Source organism: Vulpes vulpes, chromosome 6 (genome assembly GCF_048418805.1).
Source record: "Vulpes vulpes isolate BD-2025 chromosome 6, VulVul3, whole genome shotgun sequence".
Classification (NCBI taxonomy): Eukaryota; Metazoa; Chordata; class Mammalia; order Carnivora; family Canidae; genus Vulpes; species Vulpes vulpes.
The window spans coordinates 129,458,088-129,471,679 of NC_132785.1; the positions used below are offsets into that span (position 1 = coordinate 129,458,088).

General features: G+C 43.5%; 2 protein-coding genes and 1 pseudogene across 51 annotated transcripts in view; 2 read left to right on the forward strand and 1 right to left on the reverse strand.

Moving 5' to 3' along the window:
* KLC1 (kinesin light chain 1) overlaps positions 1–13,592 on the forward strand; it is a 68,289-nt gene that overhangs the window by 36,070 nt on the left and 18,627 nt on the right. For all 50 annotated transcript variants that reach the window (XM_072762451.1, XM_072762430.1, XM_072762455.1 and 47 more), the window contains 7 exons: positions 3,753–3,840; positions 4,443–4,544; positions 6,888–7,061; positions 7,204–7,303; positions 10,637–10,686; positions 10,766–10,833; positions 12,636–12,744. In XM_072762451.1, the coding sequence (XP_072618552.1) occupies positions 3,753–3,840; positions 4,443–4,544; positions 6,888–7,061; positions 7,204–7,303; positions 10,637–10,686; positions 10,766–10,833; positions 12,636–12,744 (691 nt within the window). The remainder of the gene's footprint in view (positions 1–3,752; positions 3,841–4,442; positions 4,545–6,887; positions 7,062–7,203; positions 7,304–10,636; positions 10,687–10,765; positions 10,834–12,635; positions 12,745–13,592) is intronic.
* On the reverse strand, positions 308–1,309 carry LOC112930299 (small ribosomal subunit protein eS1-like; annotated as a pseudogene).
* Positions 6,320–6,800, forward strand: LOC112930298 (small nuclear ribonucleoprotein G). The gene has a single exon (XM_026012671.2). The coding sequence runs from the start codon at positions 6,381–6,383 to the stop codon at positions 6,609–6,611; it is 231 nt and encodes a 76-aa protein (XP_025868456.1). The 5' UTR covers positions 6,320–6,380; the 3' UTR covers positions 6,612–6,800.

Genomic DNA, 13,592 nt, shown 5'->3' on the forward strand with positions numbered 1-13,592 from the left:
GGGATTCGATCCCGAGTCTCCAGGATCGCGCCCTGGGCCAAAGGCAGGCGCCAAACCGCTGCGCCACCCAGGGATCCCCTAAATGTCTGAATTTTAAAAATTTTTATTTTTTTTCTTTTTTATTTATTTATGATAGTCATACAGAGAGAGAGAGAGAGAGAGAGAGAGAGGCAGAGACACAGGCAGAGGGAGAAGCGGGCTCCATGCACCGGGAGCCCGATGTGGGATTCGATCCCGGGTCTCCAGGATCGCGCCCTGGGCCAAAGGCAGGCGCCAAACCACTGCGCCACCCAGGGATCCTAAATGTCTGAATTTTAAACAGATTCTTGGACTGGTGGTTCACATCCATCAGCTCGTTCAACTTTAGCACCGGTCTCATCCCCTGTAGCTTTTCCAGAACTATACTACCTTCACCATGAAGCTCCATGAGTTTTCCCAATTCAAACTTGGGCTTCTTTAGCATTTTTACTTTTCTAACGAAGACATCGTGGAGCGGATAAATAGACTGACAAGCTTTTTCTCTATCTTTTCCGATGCTTTCTGGAATCAATTTATTGACCACTTCTTTCAAGTCATTTGTCTGTACCTGTTGGGTCATGATTTCCTTAATTTTTTTTCCGGATTTGGCAGACCTGTTGGTGCTGAGCGTAAGAGGTCTTCCGAATCTGATTATTGTGTTTTTTAGTAAAACCAGCACAAAATAGACAAACCAAATAACCATTGGTAGTCTTTACATCAACATGAGCTTCAATCATGGTCTGCCATTTTTTGACCATGGAGCACATTTTGTCACGGGACAAAATGCCATGGAAATTTCCATGCCATGGAAATTAGGCAATTTTTGCCCTGCACGTCCTTAGTAATTCTTGAATTTTATATATATTTAAGATTTTACTTCTTCATGAGAGACAGAGAGAGAGGCAGAGACACAGGCAGAGGGAGAAGCAGGCTCCATGCAGAGAGCCTGACACGGGACTCGGTTCCAGGACTTTCGGATCAGGCCCTGAGTCGAAGGCAGATGCTCAACCACTGAGCCACCCAGGCGTCCCTAGCTTGGATTTTCTAAATGCAGCTTCATCATTCTGCAGGTCAGCAAGGCTAACTTCAAAAACATGCCCTTCAGAGACCATCAGGTGCAATTTGGGTTCCTTAAGTTCTTGTGCCTAGTGTTTTTCCAATATTTCTTATATGGAACATAGCTGGCGCTTTCACATCGTACCAGTCTTTCTTAGAAAATGGATCAACCACTTTCTTCTTGGCTCCCTTTTTGCCGCCTTTCGTAAGGCGCTTGTTCTTGCCGACCACCATGGCGCTGCTCTGGGAGCCAAAAAGGCAGGACGAGTGATTTCTTAACAAAACAAAACAAAACCCCAGAAAGAAAGAGTCCTTCAGAGCACATCTGCAGCTCTGCCCTTGGTTAGCCCTTCCATCCTCCGGGGCAGCGTGGTGCTTGGGCTCGGGCATGATTCTGACCTTTCTTTGACAGTTTCCATGTTGATGAACATTTAGGCAGTTTGCATATTTTTACTGTTAAACTATTTTAGGGATTCCTTAGTCACAGGTATTTACATTTAAAATCTTGACAGATTGGGATCCCTGGGTGGCGCAGCGGTTTGGCGCCTGCCTTTGGCCCAGGGCGCGATCCTGGAGACCCGGGATCGAATCCCACATCGGGCTCCCGGTGCATGGAGCCTGCTTCTCCCTCTGCCTGTGTCTCTGCCTCTCTCCCTATCTCTCTGTGACTATCATAAATAAAAAAAAAAAAAAAAAAAAAAATTTAAAATCTTGACAGATAATGTTCTGTTTTGTTTCAAAAGGTTTTTTAAAAAAGTCGTATGCACTGGGCACCTGGCTGGGTCAGTCAGTAGGGCATCTGACTCCTGATTTCATGGGTCGTGAGTTCAAGCCCCACGTTGGATGTAGAATCATTCAAATAAATGAAACTTAAAAAAATTGTATGCACTAATCTGAAAATTTCTGGCCAACGCTAGATATTTTTACTGTAAATGAGTTAACTAAGCAATGCATGTAGGATTTTTGTCATCACACGTAGGCACCTGTGGTCACATGCTTACCCCTGTGCTGGGCGGTGGGGATTCTGGGGCTTCACTGCAGGCTAAGAAGTTACCTGAGTAAATCAAAAGTTAAACATACGGATAGCTACCTGTATATTTGCATTCACATTCAGAACCACACCGTGGGGTTGGCCTGTAACTAACTCCTCTCACCTTTCTTGTGTTAGAGGACATTTAATGAAGCTTTTAGGGGAGAGGATAATATATTGATAAACAGCTTTAGGAGTTTTGTCTGAGATTTTGGATTTTTTAAGGATGAGTTCCTAAAGTGGATTTGAGTCCACACAGTCTATACCTGGTACCTCAGGCCAAAGTACTCCTCAGGCAGGTGGCGTCCACTCTGCTTTGGCTACACCATCCCTGCCAGGGCAGCGTAGGTTATTCCTGTACCTCGTTAATGTGGTTTCATTCATCTTTCTTTGCTATTTTAGCCCATTTTTCTGTTAAGATTTTCACTCATGTGGTGGCGTATTTTTATTTTCATTTTCAGTTTGAATTTCCTGGTGGGCTAAATTAGTGCAGGCTGCACTGCTAGTTTCTGGGGGAAGGGCTGGGTTTTGGTGTGTGTTCCAGCTGAGGTGACTGTTGTCAGTTTGGGGCCACGCCTGAGAACCAGTGCTGCTGCTCTGGCTAATTAGTAGCCTTTGACGTTTTAGGGCCCGTCACAGTTTAGAGAAGCACTCAGTACACTTTGCCTCATTTAGCCACCATAAACTTTTAGGCTGTTGTTGCTGTTACTGGTTTTAACTGTTTTAGTAGTTTTTGAGATTCTGTCATGCTTACAGAGTATTACACAATATTTGAGCCAGTTTATCATGTGTAGTAGGGTAATTGAAGAAAAAAAATCTCACATGACCAGAATTTGTGTGTTTCAGAGGTTGCAGAGGCCCGTTAGCCCTTTCCATGTCTTATAGGGCAACCTGGCTTCTGCAGGGCGAAGCCTTGCTGGGCTGCTCATACGACGCAGCTAAGGAACATGTGCGTTCAGTCTTGCAGAGCAAATAAGTCTTCTGTGGTCATGTTGTCAGCACAAAAACCAACAAGGGCAGGGGCTGGGGCTGGGTTTCTGTCTTACTGAAGTCAGAAACATCCTCTTCCTCCTTAAGCAAACAGCAAGCAAATTGTGTACCAGATTAAGAAACTTAGTGTATTGTGTATATTTGTAGTGTATGTTTTAGCCTCTTAGGGCAACTCTTGTGAGTTAGGTAACATACTTTCTAGATGGGTCTATTGGGACTTAGGGAGGCTGCTTAATGTCCCAAAGCCTTGCAGCCAGTAACTGGAAGAGCTTGGGCTCGGACGCTGGAATCAGTTCTGCTTGATACCAGGTGAAGCTCTGCTCACCCTCTGGACTGGTTCACGTACTCTGTGCCGTGCAGCTGGCACTTGCCAGGTAGCTCTGCAGTGTGGGTGCAGTATCACCCCAGTGACCCAGAGGGGGAGGGCTGACTTCAGAAGCTTATCAGGCCTGATTCCAAGTTTGCGTTTATTGGTGGAGGTTTTTTCTTTTATATTTGAAGCTTTTTAAATAGTTTTAATAGTTGACTTTTATTTTTTAAATAGCTAAAGCTTAACTTTTATTTATTTTATTATTTCTCTTTATTTTAATTTCAAAATTACATTTAAAAAACATAGTAAACTATATCCAAAATACTTAATGTATGTTTTCCAAATTAGAGACCAGAATAAATACAAAGATGCTGCCAATCTACTGAATGATGCCTTGGCCATCCGTGAGAAAACTTTGGGCAAAGATCATCCCGCGGTTTGTATATCTGGTTCTTTCCTTCTTTTTATATTTCATTTTCCCTAATATATTTTTTTACCCAACTCATTTTAATATTAAACTCAACAGGGAAAGTTTAAGAGCTGCCTTTTCACTAGATGGCACAGGTAGGAGTCTTCACTTACTCAATACCAGTGCTGAGCTTCAGCAGTGGTGGCTCTGATGTTTAGCATATACCAGTGCACACTTAATTTGTTTGTCACCACCACTTCAAATGGATCACGTACTATATTTTTTTTATCCTAATCAAATTGCATGTACTTCTGTAAATTTTTTTCTAAGGAATTTGTGTTTTTTTCTTAAAATCTGGCTGGATTTGGAAACAGATCTATATTTGGGTTGGCTTTGTGGCTTCCAGCAAAATTAAAAAAAAATTAAGATCATTGTGTTTATTGATTATTTAATTTCAGTATTCTCCAATTTATTTCATATAATCTGTATATAGTGAATTGCTCTTTTGCTTTTTTGCCTTCACTTAGTGGAGAACAGTTCACCATGCACACTGGGTATCAATGAATGTGTGAGATCTGAAGTCCTGTCGGTTTGTGGTGTTTACCATTCTTTGCTGTTTCTCTGTGTAGGTGGCAGCAACTCTGAATAACCTTGCAGTGCTTTATGGCAAAAGAGGGAAGTACAAGGAGGCTGAGCCGCTGTGTAAAAGAGCTCTGGAGATCAGAGAAAAGGTGCGGGAGAAGGAAGGGTGCACATTGTCTGGAGATGTAGCATTTTGTGCTTCCTTTTTTTTTTTTTTTTTTTTAAAGATTTTTTTAAATTTAATCATGAGAGATGCAGAGACCTAGAGGGAGAAGCAGGCTCCTCACAGGGAGCCCGATATGGGACTTGATCCCTGGACCTGGGATCACAGTCTGAGCTGAAGGCAGACCCTCAACCACTGAGCCACTCAGGCGTCCCCATTTTGTGCTTTCTAAACATGTCATGTCTTAAGTTTTGAGGAATGACGACCACTGTGATGTATCATGACTGACCATTTACTGAAAATAACTCTGATGAAGGATAAGGTGGGCAGCCCACAAAACACAGCCAGGTTAGCTCATTCAGACCAGTGTTTAAAAGGAGTGAGGAGGGGGCGCTTGGGTGGTTAAGTGCCATGAATGACTAGGGGTAGTATTTTAAGTTGGTATTTTTTGTGATTATTTACCAGTGATACTGCAAGATCGTTTATTTTTCAGTCATATGGCAGGGAATTGGGAAAGGGGCTCATCATGAAATCATGCAGGAAAATTTTTCTCATGCTATCATCTGCATGATATTTATGAATTAAAATGGTCAGATTTTGAGCAGATTGGGGATAAATTCAAGGAGAACACATAAGTATCAAATTAAGGACTATGAACTCTATACAGTGATCTGCCAGGTTCATTTATGCATAATTACCTTCATTCACTCACTTGGCGATGTGTGCAGAGGATTTGGGGGCCCCTGGTTGGTTAGAGCCAGTGATTCACAAATCAGAATGCCCACTCCTTCCCTGGGGCACAGGTTGTGCAGACTTCCGGGATGGACCTCTGGGAGTGTGTATAGGAGGGGCTTGTCCAGGCATGGGGGCACACGGGATGGCTTCCCAGTGTTGGAATGGAGTTCCGCAGGCAGGGAGAGGCAGGCGGCATGCCTCCTTGACGACCACATCAGTAAAGGGAGGCACCAAGTTGAGAGAATGAATCACTTGTTCCAGGTACTAGTTAGGTGATTTAGTGTTTACTCATCTGAGTCAGCACTTTTGCTGAGGTTATATTGGTGAAGGAGACAGAATTTGCACTCTGAGGGCTTACATTAGAATGGATGATGAACTATACAGATGAATAAGATGGTTTTGAATAGTGATACTTGAAAGAAAGAAAAAAACCACAGTGCCTGTGAGTTACATGGGTGGAGACAGGCTGAAGCTCCCCAGTCACATATAGGGAGGCATCCCTTCTGACGGTTTGGCAAAGACCCTGAGGGTTGATCATTTAGAGGGGGCCGTGGTTGGGTGGGCTGGGGGAAGGAAATCAGGCATGTGGGACATGACTTTGAAGAGCCCTGAAGGTGGTGTTTGAACTGTGAGGGGAAGTGGTTTAGGGTAAATGCAAAGGACAGCCAGGTCTTAGTGGGAAGGGATAAGTGGGCCAAGTGCTAGAGCTGGAAATTCTCTTTGAAGGCTTGCACGTGTAGGAAGGCATCTTGGGCAGTAGCTGGAGTCAGCAAGTGCTCTTCCAGAACTTGTAGTCACATTAATGTAGTCTTTGTGCAGCTGTTTCCTGGTTTCAGGCTGCGTGCCACCTGTGCTAGTGTGCATGTGGGGTTACTGTAAAGATAAAGGAAGTTGAGTGCATGTAGGGAAATCAGTACAGTTCCTCCTGCCAGCCAAGAGTATGAGTTCTAGCTTTTTTTATTTGTGCACAGCACAGGGACAGGACCCGCTGTGTACCTGGACATCAGGCACAGCGATGTTTGTGTTTAGAAGCATCCTTCTCGAGGCAGGCGTGTGGAGGCCTCTGCGAGCTCGCCGAGTCGGCGCCATGAGCAAGGCTCACCCTCCCGAGTTGAAAAAATTTATGGACAAGAAATTATCATTGAAATTAAATGGTGGCAGACATGTCCAAGGAATATTGCGAGGGTTCGATCCGTTCATGAATCTTGTGATAGATGAATGTGTGGAGATGGCAACTAGCGGGCAACAGAACAATATTGGAATGGTGGTAATACGAGGAAATAGCATCATCATGTTAGAAGCCTTGGAACGAGTATAAACAATGGATGTGTTCATCAGAAGAAGAAAACTGCTTCCACATGTCCCCTGTCCATAGTACCTGTTTTACTACAATATAAAAATCAAAAAAAAAAAAAAAAAAAAAAATCAGGTCACCTGCATTTTCATATTGAACTTTTTTGTTAAATAAACTTTTATAATAGTCAAAAAAAAAAAAAAAAAAAAAAAAGAAGCATCCTTCTCATAGTAGGTATAGAATGGATTGGATAGCACTGACACAGATGGGTGTTTCTAATACACTCTTTTTTGTTCCCAGGTTTTGGGGAAGGATCACCCTGACGTTGCCAAGCAGTTAAACAACTTGGCTTTACTGTGCCAGAATCAGGGCAAGTACGAAGAAGTCGAATATTATTATCAAAGAGCTCTGGAGATCTACCAAACAAAACTGGGGCCTGATGACCCCAACGTGGCCAAAACGAAAAATAACCTGGTATGTTGACAGAGGTACACTGTGTAGGTAGAGCCAGAATTGCTCCCTTTTTTTGAGCTCTGAGCTTTGTTGTTTAACCTGTAGATAAGAATGTGTGTTTCATTTACATATGAAATTACTAAGTTCTTTCTTTTATTTTAAGGCATCCTGCTATCTGAAGCAAGGAAAATTCAAGCAAGCAGAAACACTGTACAAAGAGATTCTTACTCGTGCACATGAAAGGGAGTTTGGTTCTGTAGATGGTAAGAACTGTATTGGTGCTTCCAAGCAGATGCAGTTGTTAGGATGCACTAGAAATACTCATTTCCTGCTGGAACTTGGTAACACCCAAGTCATCACCGTATTTTCAGGGTAGAATTTAATTGGAATTTTAGAAATGATTTTGCACATAGTGCTTGGAGAAGAGGACATGGCAGTCTGGGAGGCCATAGGTTCATTCATTCCTTCATCTACCGTCCATTGAACACGGTGAATGGTTGCTTACTTGCCCTGACCTACATACACACTCTGAGGGGTCACATGCCTTGTGGTGAGAGGTGATGGGCCACCTGCCCTGTCTTCCTGTGTTGCCCTCTCTCGAGTCCAGGCTGGCTTCATGCACAGCTCCAACCACTAATTCTAGAAAGCCTCTTTGGAGGCATCAAGACTTTCTGGAATTGTTCTATTATCCTGGTTCCCAAAGTGCCAGTGGGGACCGGTAGCATCAGCACCACATGGGACCTGTCAGAAATGCAAATGGTTGACCCTACCTCAGGCCCCTTGGGATATTTGTTTAAAAGAGCCACGGCCCGTCTCTGTATTCCTTAAAGTATTATAGGTACTTAATGTATACAGTTTTATTTTATTTTATTTTATTTATTTATTCATGAGAGACAGAGAGAGGCAGAGACACAGGCAGAGAGAGAAGCAGGCTCCATGCAGGGACCCCGACATGGGATTTGATCCTGGGTCTCCAGGATCACGCCCTGGGCTGAAGCTGGCACTAAACCGCTGAGCCACCCGGGCTGCCTGTGTATACAGTTTTGGAATAAATAACAAGATTTAAATTGCTCAATAAAACAATATTTGTCACATAAGGCATTTCCCACTGCGTTGGGTTACATAAGGCATTTGGAATGAGGACAGTTGTTACTGGTCTGCAGGAAACCTCAGGATGCATGGGGAGAGATGTTTTGCTTAATGTTTTCATTTATAGAGAATTTCTAGAAGTCACTTTTGAAAAATCTTTCAAGTGTATTAGTTTTTTTTTCTTTCCATTGGTAAGTGGAACAGTAGTAAATCTGTTTTACTCTCAGAATATAGCAATGCCCCAAGCTCACCCTGTGAGCAGGGATTTTTTTTTTTTTTTAAGATTTATCTATTTATTCATGAAAGAGAGAGAGAGAGACACAGGCAGAGAGAGAGAGAGAGACAGAGAGGCAGAGACACAGGCAGAGGGAGAAGCAGGCTCCATGCAGGGAGCCCGACGTGGGACTCGATCCAGGACTCCAGGATCACGCCCTGGGCCAAAGGCAGGTGCTAAACCGCTGAGCCACTCAAGGATCCTCTGAGCCACCCAGGGATCCCCGGGATTTTGTTTGGAGTTGTTGCAGGATGGGGCCACGGATCCTCACCAAACTGTAGAGGCTGTGTGGATTTTCTAGTGATTCTACAGCATTTCCTAATACTTCTTTTAAAAAAGTCTCTTCTGGAGAAATACTTATGATTGGCTAGCTGCTCTTTGCTAAAAATAGTAGCATGAAGTCCAGTTGGGTTCTAGTTAAAAGCAGTTTTCCTTTATTTTTTTTATTTATTTTATTTTATTTTATTTTATTTTATTTTATTTTATTTTATTTTATTTTTTTATTTATTTATGATAGTCACAGATAGAGAGAGAGAGAGAGAGAGAGAGAGAGAGAGAGGCAGAGACATAGGCAGAGGGAGAAGCAGGCTCCATGCACCGGGAGCCTGATGTGGGATTCGATCTCGGGTCTCCAGGATCGCGCCCTGGGCCAAAGGCAAGCGCCAAACCACTGCGCCACCCAGGGATCCTGCAGTTTTCCTTTAAAAAAAAAAAAAAGAAAGCAGTTTTCCTATATTTGGACTTGCCCTCCATACAAATGTTAAAGCCTAGGACAGAAGGTATCTTTTCTTTAGGCAAGATGACGATGTGTCCTGTTGTCATCGGTGTGTGACCTCCGGCCTCACGGGGCCCCTGCTGCTCGGTGCACGCTGATGTATGTGACCTGTTGTGTTGTCTGGGAGTTGTGCTCTGTTAGCTTGCTGCATACTTAGGTATTGTAGCAATGGAATTACTTTAGTTAGATAAAACTAAAACTGTACAGTGTTAGTAAGTTTCAGATACTGTTCACTCTCTCAAAACCAATATTTGAGACAAGTTTTTGTTTTATCCTATAACATGGCAAGTAATAATTATAAAAATAGCCACACATTAGTCTTTCTGTCAGGCAGTCTCAGTGTGTAATCATGTCTAATTTTCTGAACAGTCTGGTGAAGTGGGTCTAACCTTCACCCATTTTAGGAGTGAGGACACTGTAGAGAAGTGATTTGTCCATGGTTTGGTAGTTAGTGGCTAGACCGGCTGTGAGCACAGGTTTCTTCCTCTGGAACCTAAAATAGGTCCTCGTAGGAAACCTTGAAAATTCATGCATAGATGGAACATGAAAAACACCCATGATTTCAACACCCAGATACAGCTTTTAGCGATCGTAGTGTCTCTCCTTCCTTCTGTGCTGATTAATTTACATATTTAAAACCATACTTTATATATAGTCCCACATACTTATTTTCCTTCATACTTGTACCTCAAGCGTTTTTCATGTCATAAAAGTATTTTCAGAAACTTCACTTTTGTGATTGCTTATCCTCCATGGTGTGGGTACAAGGGTTGTCTAGAAACTGGATGGAATGGCATGGTTAAGGTTCTTAAAAATTAAGGAGACTTTAAGAGAATATTGATTAGTATCTTTTTCTATTTTGGCTCCTTGCATCTTACCCTTTTTTTTTTAGACTTTTGTTTAATGATAGCATTTTCAAATTCTAAACATTCCCAAGCATATGTGAGGATTCTAGCATTAAAAGTTTCATTGTAGGGGCCACAGCATTTGTCAGCTGCTTCTTTTAAAAAAAAGATTTTAAGATTTTAAGATTTTTAAGATTTTATTTATTTATTCATAGAGACAGAGAGAGAGAGAGGCAGAGACACAGGCAGAGGGAGAAGCAGGCTCCATGCAGAGCGCCTGACGCGGGACTCAATCCCAGGTCTCCAGGATCATATCCTGGGCTGCAGGCGGTGCTGAACTGCTGCGCCACCGGGGCTGCCCCGTTTGTCAGCTTCTTTGACAGTGCCTGCCCTATCTAGGTACATTGGGTAGTGTGTCTTCTGTTCACAGCGCTGCACATGAGCGCTCATCTGTTTGTTTCTTCTACTCTCCTAGGCTCCACTGTGAACTACTTCTGTTGAAGCTGTAAGAAATAACATCTAAAAACCTTGCAACCATTGAAACTTGACAGCCTCTACTCAGTGTGCCCTATTAAGCTTCAATTTTATAGTATGTTATTTTTTTCTCCCCTAGACGAAAATAAACCCATTTGGATGCACGCTGAAGAAAGAGAAGAATGCAAAGTAAGAATACACTATTTTGAGGAATTTTCTGATTTTGATATATTGCTTTAAAGATAATGACTCATTTGTTATAATTTAGGGAAAGCAAAAGGACGGGACATCTTTTGGAGAGTATGGCGGCTGGTACAAAGCCTGCAAAGTTGATAGGTATGTCTTTTTTTCTTTTTTTTTAAAGGTTTTATTTGTTTATTTTAGATAAAATGCAAGAGAGCAAGTGAACAGGGGGAGGGGCAGATGAGGAAGGAGAGACGGGGAAGCAGACTCCCCACTGAGGGCAGATCCCAGAGCTCAATGCGGGACTCAATCTCCCAACCCTGAGCCGAAATCAGGAGTCAGACACTTCACCGACTGTGCCACTTGGGTGCCCTGATAGGTATGTCCTTTTATCTGAAGAAATAGAACTGCCTTGGAAGGTGTTAGTGCTTTATGGGTAGCTTGTGAGTGAATGAGCAGGGAAAATTCCTGCGCATGCATAGTCCCATGTGGCTCCCAGATTCCAGGCAAAACCCTGTAACTTTGTGGAGGAGGTAATGTACCTGCATGCAACTCACCACAACATGGATGAAATCTGAGTTCTGTCCATTAGCCCGACTTTGCCTGAGGCTAACTGCCAAATCAGGAGAAGGGGTAACTGAGTAGGGAGGTGGTGTTCAGGGCGACCATCCTTCGAGCAGACTCAGGAGGCAGGCCAGCCTTCTGCAAATGTGAGCCTCACCCTCCCCTGCACCTCTCGTCTTTGCAGCCCTCAGGGCCTCCGGGTGTGCAGAGGGCAGCGTGAGGTCTTGGCTGCTGGCCCTGTGAGCCTCTGCTGCCCACACCTCTGTTTCCTCTCCTGACTGTAACACCTTCCTGGAGGACTTTTCCCTTTCTTAACTGTAACTCCACCTAGAGGACCAGTTTACCAGTCATCTGTTCAGGAAAATGATCTGAACCCTCTTCTGGGTTCCCCATAGCACTTACCATAAAAACTGAAATTTATAGGGTTTATTTTTACTACTACTGTGTAATTGTCTCAGACATAGGGCATAGCTTCTTTATTTCTCTACCTTAAGCAATGATCATTAGCAAGAAGAGTGGCCTTTTGAGGACTTAATATGTACTGAAAGGACGTAGGTTTATTTCTGGGTTTTTAGTGAGACTGCTGTCAGGGGTGCAGAAGTGCTCCATCCCTGTGCATACTCACTCTGCCTGCAACCCCGCTCACACATTCTGCTTCCCTCTCCTTGTGGACAGGACAGGAGGTGAATAGCAACACCAGAAACACCTTGTCCTGTTTACTGTCCAACACATAGTAAGTTCTGCCTCCAGAGGAATTGTGATGGTCACCACACAGAGCCAGCACAGACATCTCTGTTGACATGAGCCTATCCCACTGGCCGTGCAGAGGGAAGCTTCAGAGAGGGACAAGGCAGGGCATCCTTTGGGATTGAAGAAATTTTTAGAGGAGTTCCTGGGGCGGGGGGGGGGGGGGGGGGGGGCTCAGGCAGTGAACCATCTTTTTTTTTTTTAAGATTTTATTTATTCATTCATGATAGACATGGGGGTGGGGGCAGAGACACAGGCAGAGGGAGAAGCAGGCTCCATGCAGGGAGCTCGATGTGGGACTCCATCCCGGGACTCCAGATCACGCCCTGGGCCAAGGCATGTGCTAAACCGCTGAGCCACCCAGGGATTCCCAGCATCTGACTCTTGATCTCAGCTCAGGTCTCGATCCTTAAGGCCGTGAGTTCAAGCCCTGGGTTTGGCTCCCTGCTGGGTGTGGAGTCAGCTTAAGAAAAAAATGAGGAAGAAAAAACTAGAGTTTACAGTCAAAAGAAGCAGTGTAAGAAATTTAAAGAATTCTCGCAAACATAAGTCTGTTAGTCCTTTAGAGGATAGTGTTTAGTGTTATTGATAGTAGTTCTAAAACTTGTATTTAATAGTTCTCTGTATCCTTTGTTTTCTTATAGTCCAACTGTTACAACTACTTTGAAAAACCTTGGGGCACTTTACAGACGTCAAGGCAAATTTGAAGCTGCAGAAACATTGGAAGAAGCAGCCATGAGGTCCCGCAAACAGGTCAGTGGCCTGCCTTCTCTTTTTAACTCCCCTCTTAGACTTTGAGTGTAATGACTCCTCCTTTATGTGACTTATCAAAAGCTTGATTTAGAAAGAAAGTATTTAATATTTTAGTTTGCACAAAGAAAATTATGTTGTTTAAAAGACTGTAGCTATGACACCAAAAGCATAAGCAGCAGAAGAAAAACCAACTGAATCAGTTAGATTCACCAAAATTAGAGCTGTTTGTGCATTCAGGGACACTACCAAGAGAGTGAAGACACCCTTAGAAATGGGTGGAAGTGCTTGCAAATCACCGCTGATGAGGATCTGATATCTAGAACATATAAAGACAGAAGGATCTCCTAGTTTAAAAGTGAACAAAGGAGCTGAGTAGACATTTCTCTGAGGGTGGCACCCAGATGCCCAGAACAAGCACATGATGAGGTGTTCGGCATCCTTAATCCTGAGGGAAATGTGAATCAGACCACAGCGGGATACCCTCTCACACCCAGGAGAATGGCTGGAATCCAGAACAGATAGAAAGTCATAGGTGCTGCTGCATACACCTACCTGAGAGAGGTAGCGATGGAAAGTCCTGGGCACTGCGGGGGGAGATGTCAGGTGGTGCGGTCCCTGTGGACAGCAGTGTGGCGGCTCCTCAGGTTCAATGCAAAGCTACCGAAGCGCTTTCCTCGTCAACTGAGAAGTGTTGGTTAGACTGAGATGATGTTTGTGAAGAAATATGGAAAAGGCATAAGTGAGCAGATTTCAGAGTAATGAGTAAATGTATTGCTCTCTGTGTATGTGTATAAATAGGTAAAAATATATATAAAGAGACTAGGGTTGTTTTGTTTTAAGATTTTATT

Excerpts from the sequence above, each read along its gene's own strand:
- LOC112930298 (XM_026012671.2), top strand. The coding sequence starts at position 6,381 with ATGAGCAAGGCTCACCCTCCCGAGTTGAAAAAATTTATGGACAAGAAA.